At 35.5% G+C, this 21144-nt stretch overlaps 1 protein-coding gene across 4 annotated transcripts in view; it reads left to right on the plus strand.

Moving 5' to 3' along the window:
- The window catches only part of LOC106091138 (SET domain-containing protein SmydA-8), a 75623-nt gene that overhangs the window by 4962 nt on the left and 49517 nt on the right, over positions 1 to 21144 (plus strand). Inside the window, exon 1 of one of the 4 annotated variants that reach the window (XM_013257567.2) lies at positions 13333 to 13832. The exons of 2 other annotated variants lie outside the window; for them this stretch is intronic. In XM_013257567.2, coding sequence (XP_013113021.2) covers positions 13404 to 13832 — 429 coding nt within the window. In that variant the 5' untranslated portion in view covers positions 13333 to 13403. Of the gene's footprint in view, positions 1 to 13332; positions 13833 to 18867; positions 19897 to 21144 lie in introns of those variants that run through there. One more of the 4 variants, XM_013257566.2, reaches the window with a different exon arrangement.

The following is a 21144-nucleotide window of genomic DNA, read 5'->3' on the forward strand; positions in this document are numbered from 1 at the left end:
TGCCCTCACAAATTAAACTCCTTTTTGGTAAACCCTTTATTGGGTTCTTCGACATTCTTTCGAAAAATAATGCAGTATGTTCCATACGTATCTTTTGATTAAATTTCGCTTTTAAAAAAGTGAAATTATTATCCGATTTCGCTGCAACTAAGAACAAATTTTAGGCGGTGTGAAATAAGACCCCAATGCAATAAAGCCCCAAACGGAAAATGAAATAAGGCCCCAAACTTTTATATATAAAAAAAACCAAAGATAATTGGGGCTTTATCTCGTTTTTTGTGGGTTTAATTCATTTTAAAAATTAGAGCTTACTTTCATATGAAATAAGACCCCAAATTTGAAAATTAAACAAGGTCCCAAACTTGATTTTTTGGAGCTTTATGTTATTTTACAAACTTTTGGGGTATTATTTCATTTTAGATTGGGGTATTTTTTCATTTCCTTGCGGCCTTATTTCATTTTTACTTATGGGGTATCATTTCATTATGAAATAAAGCCCCATTTTTGGGCATTTATTTCATTTCTAGTTTATGGCTTTATGGCATTGGGGCCTTATTTCATACCGCCTGAGTTTTATTCTCATTATTTATTTTCAAAATTCTTGCCGAGTATGACCTTGACCGGATCATGATGTACAGGAATCAGAATGAAGTATGAAAATTCTTAAACAAAATTTGAACTTTGGAACAGGGACGAAGACTAGGAAGGAAAATTGCTATCAGGTATAGAAATCTTGCCTAGGATATGGAGTGAGGATACCACACAACCAATCCCCTGATGATGGTATGGAATGTATTCCATCTAGTCAGAATGATCAGCATAGCAGTTTTATGGTTGAAAACGAAATGGCAGCAGGTCCCGATGGAATGCTAGTTAAATTATTTAAGACCACAGCATATTTTGCCCCATACACAAGAGAGACGAAAATATAGTACATGGCAACTACAGAGGAATATGTCTCCTTCCCATCGCACCCAAAATAATTTCAGCGGATTGTGTGATGACTATAGATTTCATTCATTCAACGACATAATTGAGCCGCATCAATGGGGCTTTATATCTGTCAAATATCCCACACATTCATACAATGCCAAATCTTGGAAAATATAATCATGCACTAACTAGAAACTCACTTTCCAATGGGATAAGTCTTGTCTAAATTTTCCTTAAACGGTTTAATCAAAAAATCATATAGTGTGTTATTCGTTTAAAAACATTTGGTACACAAACCCGCAAACAAATACAAATTCTTGAAATTAATTATCCAACCAACGCCTAGAGCGAAGGAATGGGTGCAAGACAATCTTCTCTTTTTACAGAGCCCAGAGATTTTGCAAATGACAAAAAGTTCATGACATTTTAAAAACAGAAATTTTAAATTTGTTTGTTTGTTTCTCTTAATGTAAAAAGACATTGTGATAGTATATTTATAACTAGATTAATAGCTTGTCAAGTGGCAATGTACATATTTGTCGGCCAACAACAACGACAAAAATACATTTGGCAGACACATTCTAAAAAGTAGTTGATATAAATGCATTAAATGATATTAGGGTACATCGAAATTGCTGAATGAGTCGAAATTTAACTGAAAATTGCCTGTATCCATATAATATTACGTTATAAATGAAATGGGTCATAAATCGAGCCACCATCCAAAAATTTTATATTTCATCGAAAATCCATCAGAAACTCCTAAACTTAGCGCTTTAGAGGGCCTAAAAGAGTAACTTAATATAATAAATTGGCTGTATCTCCTAAACTATCCGTCCTAGAGGGAAATGGGCCTTAATTCCTGACTCCATCCAAAAATTAAAAATTTCATTGAAAACCCATTAATAATCGAAATTCCACTAGGAAAACTTTAAATGGCTGTATCTCCTAAACTATGCATCCTAGAGGGAAATGGGCCTTAATTCGTGACTCCTTCATAAAATTAAAAATTTCATTGAAAACCCATTAAAAATCGAAATTTCACTTGGAAAACTTAAAATGGCTGTATCTCCTAAACTATGCGTCGTAGAGGGAAATGGGCCTTAATTCGTGACTCCCTCAAAATATTAAAAATTTCATCGAAAACCCATTACAAATCGAAATTCCACTAGGAAAACTTAAAATGGCTGTATCTCCTAAACTATGCGTCCAAGAGAGAAATGGGCCTTAATTAGTGACTCCCTCAAAAAATGAAAAATTTTATTGAAAACCCATTAAAAATCGAAATTTCACTTGGAAAACTTAAAATGCCTGTCCAAAACTATGCGTCCTAGAGGGAAATGGGCCTTAATTCGTGACTCCCTCAAAAAATTAAAAATTTCATCGAAAACCCATTACAAATCGAAATTCCACTAGGAAAACTTAAAATGGCTGTATCTCCTAAACTATGCCTCCTAGAGAGAAATGGGCCTTAATTCGTGACTTCATCAAAAAATTAAAAATTTCATTGAAAACCCATTAAAAATCGAAATTTCACTTGGAAAACTTGAAATGGCTGTATCTCCTAAACAACGAGTCCTAGAGGGAAATGGGCCTTTATTCGTGGTTCAACAAACAAATTAAAAATTTCATTGAAAACCCATTAAAAATCGAAATTGCACTTGGAAAACTTAAGATGCCTGATCTCCTAAACTACGCGTCCTAGAGGGAAATGGGCCTCAATTTGTTACTCCATCAAAAAATTAAAAATTTCATTGAAAACAATTTAAAAATCGAAATTTCACTTGGAAAACTTAAAATGGCTGTATCTCATAAATTACGCGTCCTAGAGGGAAATGGGCCTCAATTTGTGACTACATCCAAAAATTAAAAATTTCAATGAAAACCCCTTAAAAATCGAAATTTCACTTGGAAAATTTAAAATGGCTGTATCTCCTAAACTATGCGTCCGAGAGGGAAATTGACCTTAATTCGTGACTGTATTAAAAAATTAAAAATTTCAATGAAAACCCATTAAAAATCGAAATTTCACTTGGAAAACTTAAAATGGCTGTATCTCCTAAACTATGCATCCTAGAGGAAAATTGACCTTAATTCGTGACTACATCCAAAAATTAAAAATTTCATTGAAACCCCATTAAAAATCGAAATTGCACTTGGAAAACTTGAAATGGCTGTATCTCCTAAACTATGCGTCCTAGAGGAAAATGGGCCTCAATTTGTGACTACATCCAAAAATTAAAAATTTCAATGAAAACCCCTTAAAAATCTAAAGGAAAAATCACTTGGAAAATTTAAAATGGCTGTATCTCCTAAACTATGCGTCCGAGAGGGAAATTGACCTTAATTCGTGACTGTATCAAAAAATTAAAAATTTCAATGAAAACCCATTAAAAATCGAAATTTCACTTGGAAAACTTAAAATGGCTGTATCTCCTAAACTATACATCCTAGAGGAAAATTGACCTTAATTCGTGACTACATCCAAAAATTAAAAATTTCAATGAAAACCCATTAAAAATCGAAATTTCACTTGGAAAACTTAAAATGGCTGTATCTCCTAAACTATGCGTCCTAGAGGGATATGGGCCTTAATTCGTGACTCGTTCAAAAAATTTAAAATTTCATTGAAACCCCATTAAAAATCGAAATTTCACTTGGAAAACTTGAAATGGCTGTATCTCCTAAACTATGGGTCCTAGAAGGAAATGGGCCTTAATTCGTGACTTCATCAAAAAATTAAAAATTTCAAAATCGAAATTTCACTTGGAAAACTTAAAATGGCTGTATCTCCTAAACTATGCGTCCTAGAGGGAAATGGGCCTTAATTCGTGACTCCATCAAATAATTAAAAATTTCAATGAAAACCCATTAAAAATCGAAATTTCACTTGGAAAACTTAAAATGGCTGTATCTCCTAAACTATGCGTCCTAGAGGGAAATGGGCCTTAATTCGTGACTGCATCCAAAAATTAAAAATTTCAATGAAAACCCCTTAAAAATCGAAATTTCACTTGGAAAACTTAAAATGGCTGTATCTCCTAAACAATGCGTCCTAGAGCGAAATGGGCCTTAATTCGTGGCTCCATCAAAAAATTGCAAATTTCATTGAAAACCCCTTAAAAATCGAAATTTCACTAGGAAAACTTAAAACGGCTGTATCTCCTAAACTATGCGTCCTAGAGGGAAATGGGCCTTAATTCGTGACTCCATCAAAAAATTAAAAATTTCATTGAAAACTCTTTAAAAATCGAAATTTCACTTGGAAAACTTAAAATGGCTGTATCTCCTAAACTATGCGTCCTAGAGGAAAATGGGCCTTAATTCGTGACTTCATCACAAAATTAAAAATTTCATTGAAAACCCATTAAAAATCGAAATTTCACTTGGAAAACTTGAAATGGCTGTATCTCCTAAACTACGCGTCCTAGAGGAAAATTTGCCTTAATTCGTGACTACATCCAAAAATTAAAAATTTCTATCTCCTAAACTGTGCGTCCTAGAGGGAAATGGGCCTTAATTCGTGACATCATCACAAAATTAAAAATTTCATTGAAAACCCTTAAAAATCGAAATTTCACTTGGAAAACTTAAAATGGCTGTATCTCATAAATTACGCGTCCTAGAGGGAAATGGGCCTCAATTTGTTACTCCATCAAAAAATTAAAAATTTCATTGAAAACAATTTAAAAATCGAAATTTCACTTGGAAAACTTAAAATGGCTGTATCTCATAAATTACGCGTCCTAGAGGGAAATGGGCCTTAATTCGTGACTGCATCCAAAAATTAAAAATTTCAATGAAAACCCCTTAAAAATCGAAATTTCACTTGGAAAACTTAAAATGGCTGTATCTCCTAAACAATGCGTCCTAGAGCGAAATGGGCCTTAATTCGTGGCTCCATCAAAAAATTGCAAATTTCATTGAAAACCCCTTAAAAATCGAAATTTCACTAGGAAAACTTAAAACGGCTGTATCTCCTAAACTATGCGTCCTAGAGGGAAATGGGCCTTAATTCGTGACTCCATCAAAAAATTAAAAATTTCATTGAAAACCCCTTAAAAATCGAAATTTCACTTGGAAAACTTAAAATGGCTGTATCTCCTAAACTATGCGTCCTAGAGGAAAATGGGCCTAAATTCGTGACTTCATCAAAAAATTAAAAATTTTATTGAAAACCCATTAAAAACCGAAATTTCACTTGGAAAACTTAAAATGGCTGTATCTCCTAAACTATGCGTCCTAGAGCGAAATGGGCCTTAATTCGTGACTTCATCAAAAAATTACAAATTTCATTGAAAACCCTTTAAAAATCAAAATTTCACTTTGAAAACTTAAAATGGCTGTATCTCCTAAACTATGCGTCCTAGAGGAAAATGGGTCTAAATTCGTGACTTCATCACAAAATTAAAAATTTCGATGAAAACCCCTTAAAATCGAAATTTCACTTGGAAAACTTAAAATGGCTGTATCTCCTAAACTATGCGTCCTAGAGGGAAATGGGCCTTAACTCGTGACTACATCCCGAAATTAAAAAACCCATTAAAAATCTAAATTTCTCTTGGAATATTTAAAATGGCTGTATCTCCTAAACTATGCGTCGTAGAGGGAAATGGGCCTTAATTCGTGACTTCATCACAAAATTAAAAATTTCATTGAAAACCCATTAAAAATCGAAATTTCATTCGGAAAACTTAAAATGGCTGTATCTCCTAAACTATGCGTCCTAGAGGGAAATGGGCCTTAATACGTGACTACATCCAAAAATTAAAAATTTCAATGAAAACCCATTAAAAATCGAAATTTCACTTGGAAAACTTAAAATGGCTGTATCTCCTAAACTATGCGTCCTAGAGCGAAATGGGCCTTAATTCGTGACTCCATCAAAAAATTACAAATTTCATTGAAAACCCCTTAAAAATCGAAATTTCACTTGGAAAACTTAAAATGGCTTTATCTCCTAAACAACGAGTCCTAGAGGGAAATGGGCCTTAATTCGTGACTACATCCAAAAATTAAAAATTTCATTGAAAACCCATTAAAAATCGAAATTTCACTTGGAAAACTTAAAATGGCTGTATCTCCTAAACTATGCGTCCTAGAGGAAAATGAGCCTTAATTCGTGACTACATCAAAAAATTAAAAATTTCAATGAAAACCCTTTAAAAATCGAAATTTCACTTGGAAAACTTAAAATGGCTGTATCTCCTAAACAACGAGTCCTAGAGGGAAATGGGCCTTAATTCGTGACTACATCCAAAAATTAAAAATTTCATCGAAAACCCATTACAAATCGAAATTCCACTAGGAAAACTTAAAATGGCTGTATCTCCTAAACTATGCCTCCTAGAGAGAAATGGGCCATAATTCGTGACTTCATCAAAAAATTAAAAATTTCATTGAAAACCCATTAAAAATCGAAATTTCACTTGGAAAACTTGAAATGGCTGTATCTCCTAAACAACGAGTCCTAGAGGGAAATGGGCCTTTATTCGTGGTTCAACAAACAAATTAAAAATTTCATTGAAAACCCATTAAAAATCGAAATTGCACTTGGAAAACTTAAGATGCCTGATCTCCTAAACTACGCGTCCTAGAGGGAAATGGGCCTCAATTTGTTACTCCATCAAAAAATTAAAAATTTCATTGAAAACAATTTAAAAATCGAAATTTCACTTGGAAAACTTAAAATGGCTGTATCTCATAAATTACGCGTCCTAGAGGGAAATGGGCCTCAATTTGTGACTACATCCAAAAATTAAAATTTCAATGAAAACCCCTTAAAAATCGAAATTTCACTTGGAAAATTTAAAATGGCTGTATCTCCTAAACTATGCGTCCGAGAGGGAAATTGACCTTAATTCGTGACTGTATTAAAAAATTAAAAATTTCAATGAAAACCCATTAAAAATCGAAATTTCACTTGGAAAACTTAAAATGGCTGTATCTCCTAAACTATGCATCCTAGAGGAAAATTGACCTTAATTCGTGACTACATCCAAAAATTAAAAATTTCATTGAAACCCCATTAAAAATCGAAATTGCACTTGGAAAACTTGAAATGGCTGTATCTCCTAAACTATGCGTCCTAGAGGAAAATGGGCCTCAATTTGTGACTACATCCAAAAATTAAAAATTTCAATGAAAACCCCTTAAAAATCTAAAGGAAAAATCACTTGGAAAATTTAAAATGGCTGTATCTCCTAAACTATGCGTCCGAGAGGGAAATTGACCTTAATTCGTGACTGTATCAAAAAATTAAAAATTTCAATGAAAACCCATTAAAAATCGAAATTTCACTTGGAAAACTTAAAATGGCTGTATCTCCTAAACTATACATCCTAGAGGAAAATTGACCTTAATTCGTGACTACATCCAAAAATTAAAAATTTCAATGAAAACCCATTAAAAATCGAAATTTCACTTGGAAAACTTAAAATGGCTGTATCTCCTAAACTATGCGTCCTAGAGGGATATGGGCCTTAATTCGTGACTCGTTCAAAAAATTTAAAATTTCATTGAAACCCCATTAAAAATCGAAATTTCACTTGGAAAACTTAAAATGGCTGTATCTCCTAAACTATGCGTCCTAGAGGGAAATGGGCCTTAATTAGTGACTAGATCAAAAAATTAAAAATTTCATTGAAAACCCATTAAAAATCGAAATTTCACTTGGAAAACTTAAAATGGCTGTATCTCCTAAACTATGCGTCCCAGAGAGAAATGGGCCTTAATTCGTGATTCCTTCAAAAAATTAAAAATTTCATCGAAACCCCATTAAAAATCGAAATTTGCCTTGGAAAACTTAAAATGGCTGTATCTCCTAAACTATGCGTCCTAAAGGGAAAAGGGCCTTAATTCGTGACTCCCTCAAAAAACTAAAAATTTCATTGGAAACCCATTAAAAATCGAAATTTCACTTGGAAAATTTAAAATGGCTGTATCTCCTAAACTATGCGTCCTAGAGGGAAAGGGGCCTTAATTTGTGACTCCATAAAAAAATTAAAAATTTCATTGAAAACCCTTTAAAAAACGAAATTTCACTTGGAAAACTTAAAATGGCTGTATCTCCTAAACTATGCGTCCTAGAGGGAAATGGGTCTTGGAAAACTTAAAATGGCTGTATCTCCTAAACTATGCGTCCTAGAGGGAAAGTGGCCTTAATTCGTGACTTAATGAAAAATTAAAAATTTTTTGAAACCACATTAAAAATCGAAAATTCACTTGGAAAACTTAAAATTGCTGTATCTCCTAAACTATGCGTCCTAAAGGGAAATGGGCCTTAATTCGTGACTCCATCAAAAATTAAAATTTTCATTGAATACCCATTAAAAATCGAAATTTGACTTGGATAACTTAAAATGGCTGTATCTCCTAAACTATGCGTCCTAGAGGGAAATGGGCCTTGATTCGTGACTTCATCAAAAATTAAAATTTTCATTGAATACCCATTAAAAATCGAAATTTGACTTGGATAACTTAAAATGGCTGTATCTCCTAAACTATGCGTCCTAGAGGGAAATGGGCCTTAATTCGTGACTACCCCAAAACATTAAAAATTTCAATGAAAACCCATTAAAAATCGATATTTCACTTGGAAAACTTAAAATGGCTGTATCTCCTAAACTATGCGTCCTAGAGGGAAATGGGCCTTAATTCGTGACTTCATCAAAAAATTAAAAATTTCAATGAAAACCCATTAAAAATCGAAATTTCACTTGGATAACTTAAAATGGCTGTATCTCCTAAACTATGCGTCCTAGAGGGAAATGGGCCTTAATTCGTGACTTCATCAAAAAATTAAAATTTTCATTGAATACCCATTAAAAATCGAAATTTGACTTGGATAACTTAAAATGGCTGTATCTCCTAAACTATGCGTCCTAGAGGGAAATTGGCCTTAATTCGTGACTACCCCAAAACATTAAAAATTTCAATGAAAACCCATTAAAAATCGATATTTCACTTGGATAACTTAAAATGGCTGTATCTCCTAAACTATGCGTCCTAGAGGGAAATGGGCCTTAATTCGTGACTACCCCAAAACATTAAAAATTTCAATGAAAACCCATTATAAATCGAAATTTCATTTGGAAAACTTAAAATGGCTGTATCTCCTAAACTATGCGTCCTAGAGGGAAATGGGCCTTAATTCGTGACTTCATCAAAAAATTAAAATTTTCATTGAATACCCATTAAAAATCGAAATTTGACTTGGATAACTTAAAATGGCTGTATCTCCTAAACTATGCGTCCTAGAGGGAAAGGGGCCTTAATTCGTGACTTCATGAAAAATTAAAAATTTTTTGAAACCACATTAAAAATCGAAAATTCACTTGGAAAGCTTAAAATTGCTGTATCTCCTAAACTATGCGTCCTAAAGGGAAATGGGCCTTAATTCGTGACTCCATCAACAATTTAAATCTTTCAATGAAAACCCATTATAAATCGAAATTTCATTTGGAAAACTTAAAATGGCTGTATCTCCTAAACTATGCGTCCTAGAGAGAAATGGGCTTTAATTCGTGATTCCCTCAAAAAATTAAAAATTTCAATGAAAACCCATGAAAAATCGAATTTTGACTTGGAAAATTTAAAATGGCTGTATCTCCTAAACAACTATGCGTCCTAGAGGGAAATGGGCCTTAATTCGTGACTCCCTCAAAAAATTAAAAATATCAATGAAAACCCATGAAAAATCGAAATTTGACTTGGAAAACTTAAAATGGCTGTATCTCCTAAACTATGCATCCTAGAGGGAAATGGGCATTAATTCGTGACTCCTTCAAAAAATTAAAAATCTCAATGAAAACCCATTAAAAATCGAAATTTCACTTGGAAAACTTAAAATGGCTGTATCTCCTAAACTATGCGTCCTAGAGGGAAATGGGCCTTAATTCGTGACTACCCCAAAACATTAAAAATTTCAATGAAAACCCATTAAAAATCGATATTTCACTTGGAAATCTTAAAATGGCTGTATCTCCTAAACTATGCGTCCTAGAGGGAATTGGGCCTTAATTCGTGACTCCATCAAAAAATAAAAATTTCATTGAAAACCCATTAAAAATTGAAATTTCACATGGAAAACTTAAAATGGCTGTATCTCCTAAACTATTCGTCCCAGAGGGAAATGGGCCTTAATTCGTGACTCCCTCAAAAAATTAAAAATATCAATAGAAACCCATTAAAAATCGAAATTTCACTTGGAAAACTTAAAATGGCTGTATCTCCTAAACTATGCGTCCTAGAGGGAAATGGGCCTAAATTCGTGACTTCATCAAAAAATTAAAAATTTTATTGTAAACTCATTAAAAACTGAAATTTCACTTGGAAAACTTAAAATGGCTGTATCTCCTAAACAATGCGTTCTAGAGGGAAATGGGCCTTAATTCGTGACTCCATCAAAAAATTAAAAATTTCAATGAAAACCCATTAAAAATCGAAATTTCACTTGAAAAACTTAAAATGGCTGTATCTCCTAAACTATGCGCCCTAGAGGGAAAAGGGCCTTAATTCGTGACTTCATCAAAAAATTAAAATTTTCATTGAATACCCATTAAAAATCGAAATTTCACTTGGAAAACTTAAAATGGCTGTATCTCCTAAACTATGAATCCTAGAGGGAAATAAGCCTTAATTCGTGACTTCATCAAAAAATTAAAAATGTTTTTGAAAACTCATTAAAAATCGAAATTTCACTTGGAAAACTTAAAATGGCTGTATCTCCTAAACTATGCGTCCTAGAGGGAATTGGGCCTTAATTCGTGACTACCCCAAAACATTAAAAATTTCAATGAAAACCCATTAAAAATCGATATTTCACTTGGAAAACTTAAAATGGCTGTATCTCCTAAACTATGCGTCCTAAAGGGAAATGGGCCTTAATTCGTGACTCCCTCAAAAAACTAAAAATTTCATTGGAAACCCATTAAAAATCGAAATTTCACTTGGAAAATTTAAAATGGCTGTATCTCCTAAACTACGCGTCCTAGAGGGAAAGGGGCCTTAATTCGTGACTCCCTCAAAAAATTAAAAATTTCAATGAAAAATCATTAAAAATCAAAATTTCATTTGGAAAACTTAAAATGTCTGTATCTCCTAAACTATGCGTCCTAGAGGGAAATGGGCCTTAATTCGTGACTCCTTCAAAAAATTAAAAATTTCATTGAAAATCCATTAAAAATCGAAATTTGACTTGGAAAACTTAAAATGGCTGTATCTCCTAAACTATGCGTCCTAGAGGGAAAGGGGCCTTAATTCGTGACTCCCTCAAAAAATTAAAAATTTCAATGAAAAATCATTAAAAATCAAAATTTACTTGGAAAACTTAAAATGTCTGTATCTCCTAAACTATGTGTCCTAGAGGGAAATGGGCCTTAATTCGTGACTCCTTCAAAAATTTAAAAATTTCATTGAAAATCCATTAAAAACGAAATTTCACTTGGAAAACTTAGAATGGCTGTATATCCTAAACTACGCGTCCTAGAGGGAAATTGGCCTTAATTCATGACTTAAATAAAACACTAAAAATTTCATTAAAAACCCATTAAAAATCGAAATTTTACTTGGAAAACTTAAAATGGCTGTATCTCGTAAACTTACGTCCTATAGGGAAATGGGCCTTAATTCGTGACTCCATCAAAAGATTAAAAATGCGTCGTAGAGGGAAATGGGCCTTACTTCGTGATTCAACAAAAAATTAAAAATTCGTGACTTCATCAAAAATATAAAATTTTTTTTGAAAACCCATTCAAAATCAAAATTTCACTTGGAAAACTTGAAATGGCTGTATCTCCTGAACTATGCGTCCTAGAGGGAAATGGGCCTTAATTCATTACTTTATCAAAAAATTAAAAATTTCATTGAAAACCCATTAAAAATCGAATTTTCACTTGGAAAACTTAAAATGGCTATATCTCCTGAACTATGCGTCCTAGAGGGAAATGGGCCTTAATTCGTGACTCCATCAAACAATTAAAAATTTCAGTGAAAACCCATTAAAACCCAAAATTTTATTTGGAAAATTAAAAATGGCTGTATCTCCTAAACTATGTAGCCTAGAGGGTAATGGGCCTTAATTCGTGAAATCAGCTAAGCTAAGCCTCGTAGTGGGTAATGGGCTTTTTTTCATGACACGGTTGAAAAATGTAGGGATAATTCTTCAGAAATCTAAATTTCACTATGATAACTTTAAATTGTCTGGCTATACGACCTATTGTCCGTATAATAAATCTGATTATTATAAACAAATATGATATGATTTTTGTTTATCAATTCAAAGCGAACGCTAAACACCCTTTTATTCATTTTTTAATTTCTCTGTATTCATGCTACCGTAACAAATGTTGTAATGGGAAAATTCAACGATTTTTTTTTAGTTCGTATTGCTTCCTCTGCTTGTCTTATTTGATTTTCTCGTGATTAGCGCCGCTCCGTCTATGAATGTAAGGAAAATTATTTTTTGCCAAAAGAGAAGGAGAATTTCTATTGCTACATTATCGCCGATCGCATTTCCTCTAGAAGATCCAAAGGGTATGAGCTAATGATATGGGCAATGTGCGGCAAGTGTACAGATTTAATGATAAACACAAAAAGAAACACCACAACAAGTAAATAAACTTGGCCAACCTCCCTTTAACCCCTCAAAGGCTTAGTAGAAGGGCGATAAGGGGGTGATACAGCAATGAAAAATTATAAGAATTTCATGTTTAGCCCCAAGCAGAATACCCACCGCTTTTAATGCTACAATCGCCTCATGGCGAGAACTGTTCTAGTCATACAAGATTGCGTTGCCCATTGGATGTAGTCAGTCGGTGTCTGAATTTATTCGGGGGTGGTGTGGTACAAAAGCGAAACAAAAAACCAAAAAGAAACGTTAGCGGAATAGAAAACTATTTTCCCTCTTGGATTACTTGTGTGACGGATGTTTTTTTTCTCAAATTCGCTTTTAATTATTACGTGAAATTGAATTTTAGTGGTGAATTAAATTTTATTGCAAAAAAAAAAATCGTAATAAAAATTTATTGAAAATGTCTATGCCCGTAACTGTCAGTGTACAAGAGTTATCCGAATTGATAAATCTTCATTTGGGTCCAGACTTCTTGGAAAAAGATCCAGCATGGCAAATTATGGACTCGGCTTTATCAGGGCGGGGTTTGTTTGCCACAAGAGATATAGGTACCGGTGAAGTTATTCTAAGGGAGCCAGCCTTGCTGGCAGGGCCCAAGGCCAGTCAGTCAACTAATTTGAATACCTGCTGTGTGTGCTACTGCCAGCTGGAAGGCAGCGAGGAGGAAATTATGTGCCCCCATGGCTGCACCATGCCTCTGTGCAAGGCTTGCAGCAGCACCGAACGACATGCTTTCGAATGTAAACTCTTTCGCAAGTGGAAACCCAGGGATACCACTAAAATCAGCCGTCCTGCCATTCGTATAGTGCCCATTATACGCTGCCTTTTTCTCAATGAAATGCAACATAAGCTCCTCTATGCCCTGCAGGCAAATGCCGACAAATTTTTCAAAGCCGAAATAAAATCAGCCTCTGATTGTTTTGAGGAGTTTACCCAAAATCGTGATGTGATCAATTATTTCTATCGCACCATATGTGCTTTCAATACCAACGCATTTGAGGGAAAAAGTTGTGTGGGGGGCTATGAGGTACTGATACGGGCCTTGTTTCCCTTGGCCGGTCTAATGAATCATCAGTGTACTCCGAATGCAAATCATCATTTTGACAATGGCGAGACTATAGTGATCACCGCTGCAAGGCCCATAAAACAGGGCGAGGAAATTGTTACGACCTACACCAAGCTGCTGTGGAGTACATTGGCCCGCAAGGGTTTTATGGCATTGACCAAGCAGTTTATGTGTTGCTGCCAGAGATGTCAGGATCCAACGGTGAGTAGTTTTAAAATTTATTTTCCAAAAATTCAAATGATAAATGTAATGGGAAAAGAGTTTTAATTGAATGTGTTAAAAAAATTAATACAGGTATTAACAAAATTTATTGTTTTTTACCTCAAAGACGACGTTGTGAGTTTTGGTAAAAATCGGTTCAGATTTAGAGACAGCTCCCATGTTTATCGCCCCATTTACTTTTGCAGCGTAGCACAATTCCATATGTGGCGCTACTGATTATATACCAGAGGAGTTCTTCCTTGTTGATGAGTTGGAAGTAATTTTCTCGAAAACGATTCTCTGTGTTGGGGGCTCCCTGTCCTTGCCGGGATCCTCTGTACACATGGATGGGTCCAAATTAGATGGGGTATTTGGGCAAGAGTCTTGAATTTCTTAGAATTAGGCAGTCTTATAGATATCTGGATAGTTGCAGCGTTTTTCAGTCGGAGGTCTTAGCGATCCTGAAAACATTGATGCCGGAGCGGCGGCCTGGCTAGACTGTCAAGATATTCGTGGACAGATAGACGGCACCGAAGGCTCGGTTGTCAGGCCGCGTGAGTTCAAAACTGGTTACAAGATGCAAAGAGCTTCTTCGAATTAGGCTCTGCTGGGTCCCAGGCCATCAAGATGTGGTGGGGAACGAATTGGCGGACGAGCTGGCCAGGAATGGATCTCTGATTGCCACAGATCTTGCTATGGAATTGTTGAGACCTCCATGGTGCGAGTTTCTTGGCAGTGTAAAAGCCTTTAGCGATGACTGCTCAAATAAGGCGAACGCAAGTGCTGTGGGTGGTAGGGTATCAAAGGCCCTGTACATTTCTCGAAAAAGGGCATTCTTATCCTAGGACAGAGAAAGCAAGCCTAACATAGGACTGCTAATAGGAGTCCTGACTGGCCATTGAAACGTCAGGTCTTTGTCTCGCTAGCTGCATGGAGAGGCATACTTCTGCTGGATGTGTGATGACGGAGAAGAATTGGAGTTGGAATCGGTCGAGAACCTGTTGTGTCACTGCCCCGCACTAGCGAGGAAAAGATACAGAATAATGAGTGAACATCTCTTTCCTAGCCTGGTTTCCCTACAGGCTCTAAGCCTACTTGCCGCTGTGTAATTCTGTAGATGCCTGAATTAGCCAATTCAGGACCATACTCTCGACGGTGAGTTTTTCTTCTAGCCATGTCCGTCCATTCGTTTGTCAAAATCACTATAGCGGTCGAACGTGTAAAGCTAGCCGATTGAAATTTTGCACAGATACTTAATATTGATGTAGGTCGTTGGGGATAGCAAATAGGCCATATCGGTTTATATATAAATATAGCTCCCATATAAACCGATCTCCCGATCTCCCCTGGAAGCTGCAATTTTTGTCCGATTTAGCTGAAATTTTGCATGTAGTGTTCTCTTATGATTTTAAACAACTAAGGCCCCTCGATATCCGAATCAAAAATGATCCAGATCGGAACATATAGCTGTCATATAGAACGATCTGCCAATTTTGGCTCTTAGGCTTATAACAAGCGCATTTATTACCCGACTTCGCTAAAATTTGAAACAGTGAATGGTATCAATACTCCCAATATCCTTTCTGAATTTGTTCCAGATCGGGCTACATTTAGATATAGCTACCATAGAGACCGATCTTCAGCTTTAGTGGGTAAATACCATAAAAGTCGCATTTATTCTTTGAAATTTTATTTTACTTTATTTTATTTTATTTTATTTTATTTTTTTTTTTGTTTTATTTTTACTAGCCGAATCGGGCCCGCTCCGCTGCGTCTTCTTAACTCTCTAATATCTTTTTAGGGTGGGGACTCTTCGCCGTTCGCCCGCTGGGTACTTGGACCCAAATTTTAAGGGTCCATTTCATTTGATACCCTTACTGTGCCAATCGGACCACTTTCGGATGTGGGTGGCGTTTTTGGGGTAAGGTGGAGCGTCCGCCTCCACCCGGTATCTAAAAATTATATAGCCTATGTTTCCTTCCAGACAAAGGTACACAATCTATGAACATTAGAAGAAAATCGGTTCAGCCAAGTATCATATAGTCCCGATCGGTCTACTTTTGATTTTAGGTTGTGTTTTTGGCATAAAGGGGAGGGTCCGTCCCCCTTCCGATACCGAAAAATTATATAGCCTATGTTTCTTTTCAGACCAACCTACAAAATATGCGAACATTTCGAGAAAATCGGTTCTGCCAATCTTCAGACTATACGGAACAAGCAAACCGAGTCCCATATATCCTAATGTGCCCATTTTGGGCGTTTTTGTGGGGGTGGGGTGACCCCCTAAACTTCAACAATAAATTATAAAGCCTATTCCTACTTCCTGACCATATTCATAATGTACTCCCGAATACCTTTCATTTGAGTCCCATGGTCATAGTAAATTAAACCAATTTTAAAGGGTTTTGGGGCTGGGGCGGCTCCCAGGTACTTGAACCCAACTTTTATTATAAAATTCATAATCTACTCTTAAATACCTTTGATTTAGATTCTCATATTGTCCCGATCGGTTCACTTTTAATTTTGGGTAGTATTTTTGTGGTATCCCGATATCAAAAAATTATGTAGCCTATGTTTGTAATTTCAAGGTAATCGGTTATGTCCTTTTTGAGTCTATACGGAACAAACAAACAAACCGACAAACACTCAAACAAGTAAAAAGGCGTTAAGTTCGGCCGGGCCGCACTTTGGATACCCACCACCTCGGGTATATAAGTAAACCACCTTTCGTCAAAATCCGGTGAAAAATGCATACCTTATGGCCCACAGCTATATCGAAATATGTTCCGATTTGGACCAAATTCTAATAAGTACAATTTATTGTTCAAGTGTGTATAACTAAATATTGGTCTTTTTAGTAGCTATATCTAAAAATAAACCGATCTGACGGATGTCGAAAAGCCTAACATAAGTTACTGTGTCAAATTTCAGTGAAATCGGATTATAAACGCGCCTTTTATGTGGCCAAGACTTTAAATCGAGATATCGGTCTATATGGCAGTTATATTCAAATCTGTACCGATTTGGGCCAAATTGAAGAAGGCGACATTTGACAATAAATGCGCCTTTTATGGCCTCAAAATCTTAAATCGAGATATCGGTCTATATGGCAGCTGTGCCATATTGCAGAAGTATGTCGAGGGACTTAACTTAACTTACTGTCCCAAATTTCGACGACATCGGACAATAAATGCGCCTTTTATGGGACCAAAGCCTTAAATCGAGACGTCGGTTTATATGGCAGCTATGTTCAAATCTGGACCGAATTAAGCCAAATTAAGGAAGGATATCGAAGGGCCTAACACAACTCACTGTCCCAAATTTTGGCAAAATCGGACAATAAATGCGCCTTTTATGGGCTCAAAATCTTAAATCGAGAGATCAGTCTATATGGCAGCTATATCCAAATTTGGACCGATCTGGGCTAAATTTAAGAAGGATGTCGAAGGTCCTAACACAACTCACTGACCTAAATTTTGGCAAAATCGGACAACAAATGCGCCTTTTATGGGCGCAAGACCTTTAATCGAGAGATCGGTCTATATGGCAGCTATATTCAAATCTGGACCGATCTGGGTCAAATTTAAGAAGGATGTCGAAGGTCCTAACACAACTCACTGTCCCGAATTTCAGTAAAATCGGGTAAGAAATGTGGCTTTTATGGGCCTGAGACCCTAAATCGGCGGATCGGTCTATATGGGAGCTATATGAAGATATAGTCCGATATAGCCCATCTTCGAACTTAACCTGCTTAAGGACAAAAAAAGAATCTGCGCCAAATTTCAGCTTAATATCTCTAGTTTTAAAGACTGTAGCGTGATTTCAACAGACAGACAGACGGACATGTCTAAATCGTCTTAGATTTATGCGCTGATCAAGAATATATATACTTTATAGAGTCGGAAATGGATATTTCGATGTGTTGCAAACGGAATGACACAATGAATTTACCCCCATCCACATCCCCCCCTCAAATTGAATTTTATATATATGAGTAAGATTATTTTCACACCATCTGCAAACATATCGTTCAAATTGAAATATTTTAAATTATGCTTTGATCAAATAAAGCATACTTTTAGGATGCAGAAAATGCAACAATGTAAACACCTGTCAAGACTTTCAGTTCTGCTCTTAGCAGAAACAAAAATATAAAATAGTGTGGACTATAATTAGAAACAAAGTAAGTTCAAATACCTAAACCGACTTTTAAACATCCTGTAGTAAGGCATTTTTAATATATAGATTTATTTATGACAGTTCAAAAAAATTACAAAAACTCTCATTGTAAAACAACAAAATAATTAAAATTTGAATTAAAAATAAAAAGTTTCAATATAATATTAAAATAAATAGTTGAATTAAAAATTGAGAATTTTTATTGAAATTTTAAAGTAAAAAAGTAAACTGTTAACACAATTTTCTAAGAAAAAAATTTTAAAAATTAAAAATTTTTTTTAAAAATTTGTTGGATTTTAAGAAAATCTATTTTATATCATACATATCTTGCAAAAATAATTTTTAATAAAATTTGTATAATATTTGTTTTCTACAGTGTTTATTATAAGTACACCATGTTTTTGCTAAAATTTCACTCCATTTGTCAATGATTTTTTTTGAAAATTTTTTTAACATTTTAATAATTTTTTTTAAATGTATCGAAAAATGACATTTTATTTCATGTTACAAAATATTTGCCAACAGAAACATCTCATCCATTGCAGGTAGGGTACATCCATTCAATTTGCCTACATTTTAGCGGAATGACAATATATTCAATATTGAGTGTTTTTGTTTATGATGGGCATGGGCAGTTGATTGAGAACATTTGAAACACTGACTCTGCGGTGTTGATAAATAGTTTTGAAGAAAATATTTTGTCAGGGGCTATTTATTTGTAGGAATGTCTTTGCAAGTTAATGCTTGTTTTTTAGTAGGTTACTAGAGGTAATGGCATTACTTTCAAATTCTCTCTTGCAAAGAAGATGCAGATTGCCAGATTCCTTTTGGCTAGCATTTACTTTAGTTGGCATACGAACGCGCATGAGAGCGCAAGTTAAAAGATAAGACATCGAACGTTGGGTGTTGAAACAAAAATTTCCATATTTTTGGTTACGCAAAATTCGATGGCCAAAAAACAAAATTCTAGTGAAAAGTGAAAATTCTTGATTTTAGTGTTATTGTTGCTCTGTGCAAAATGCCTTTACCCATTAAAATATCAACTACGGAATTGGCTGCATTGATTGATGAGCATTTAGGTGTCAAGAATTTGGATAAAAATCCCAGCTGGAAAGTTCTGGACTCTCCCATATCGGGAAGAGGTGTTTTTGCCTCTAGAGATATTGCTGCAGGTGAAATCATATTACGTGATGTAGCCCTACTGGCTGGTCCCAAAACCAATGACACAGCCAATGTCAACACATGTGCACTGTGTTGCTGCCACTTGGAGGGCAATGCCTTGGATGTCATGTGCAAAAATGGCTGCACCCTGCCACTGTGTAGAACATGTGCCTCCTCGAATCGGCATTTCGATGAGTGCGAACTTTTAAAGGATTGGAGACCTAAAGATAGAAACAAAATAAATTCTCATATTCTACGTCTGATTTCAATAGTTCGCTGTGTTTTTCTTCAAGACCAACAGCAAAAACTGCTAAATGCTCTTCAGGCCAATTCGGATAAATACTATATGGTCGAGTTGCAGAAAGCAGTTGCATGTTTTGAAAATTTCCCACGCCACAAGGAAATGTTGACATGTTTCTATCGCACCATTTGTGCTTTCAATACCAATGCCTTTGAAGGCAATTGTCAAACGGCGGAAGGTGAAATACGAGTTCGCGGTCTATTTCCTTTGGCGGGTTTGGTAAATCATAAATGCACCCCTAATGCTGATCATCATTTTGAGGATGGCCAGACCATTGTTTTAACCGCTACACGTGCCATTCGCCAGGGTGAAGAGATTTTCACCAGCTACACAAAATTACTTTGGAGCAATGTAATGAGAAAAACGTTTCTGATGGTGACGAAAAAGTTCATGTGCTCTTGTCCAAGGTGCTTGGATCCAACGGTAAGTGGTGGCAAGTAATTATTTTATCTTTGAGAATGAAGTAGAGAAAAACATTTAAGAGCGTGCTAAGTTCGGCCGGGCCGAATCTTATATACCCTCCGCCATGGATCGCATTTGTCCAGTTCTATGCAAGGTATATCTTTTTAGGTAATCATAAAATATTGAAAAAAACTGTTATGCTATTGGAGCTATATCAAGTTATAGTCCGATTCGGACCATAAATTAATGCTGAACATTATAGAAGTCATTGTTTAATATTTCAGTTCATTCGGATAAGAATTGCGCCTTGTTGGGGCTCAAAAAGCAAAATCGGGTTGTTGTTGATGTAGCAGTGTGGTGTACACTGAGGCGGCAGCCCTTGCCGATGAAGGACTTCATCGGCTCAATCCGGTGCGTACAACCGGCTGCCTTGGGAGTTGCAAAAATCGGGTGATAGGCTTATGTGGGAGCTGTATCAAGCTATTGATCGATTCAGACCATATTAGACACGTATGTTGAAGTTCATGAGAGAAGCCGTTTTACAAAATTTCTGCCAAATCGAGTGAGAATTGCGCCCTCTAGAGGCTCAAGAAATCAAGATCCCAGATCGGTTTATATGGCAGTTATATCAGGTTATGTTCCGATTTGTACCATACTTAGTACAGTTATTGGAAGTCATAACAAAACACCTCGGACAAAATTTCATCTAAATCGATGAGAATTTTTCGCTCTATTGGCTCAAGAAGTCAAGATCCAAGATCGGTTTATATGACAGCTATACCAGATTATGAACCGATTTGAACCATACTCAACACAGTTCTTGGAAGTGTTTTCAAAACACTACGTGCAAAATTTCAATAAAATCGGATGAGAATTGCGCCCTCTAGAGGCTCAAGAAGTCAAGACCCAAGATCGGTTTATATGGCAGCTATATCGAAACATGCACCGATTTGCACCATACTTAGCACAGTTATTGGAAGTCATAACAAAACACCTCATGCAAAATTTTAGCCTAATCGAATGTAAATTTCTTGCTCTATTGACTCAAGAAGTCAAGATCCAAGATCTGTTTATATGACAGATATACCAGATTATGAATCGATTTGAATCATACTTAGCGCAGTTGTTGAAAGTGATACCAAAACACCACGTGCAAAATTTCAGTCAAATCGGACAATAATTGCGCCCTCTAGAGGCTCAAGAAGTCAAGACCCAAGATCGGTTTATATGGCAGCTATATCGAAACATGCACCGATTTGCACCATAGTT

The sequence above is a fragment of the Stomoxys calcitrans genome, chromosome 4 (genome assembly GCF_963082655.1).
Source record: "Stomoxys calcitrans chromosome 4, idStoCalc2.1, whole genome shotgun sequence".
Classification (NCBI taxonomy): Eukaryota; Metazoa; Arthropoda; class Insecta; order Diptera; family Muscidae; genus Stomoxys; species Stomoxys calcitrans.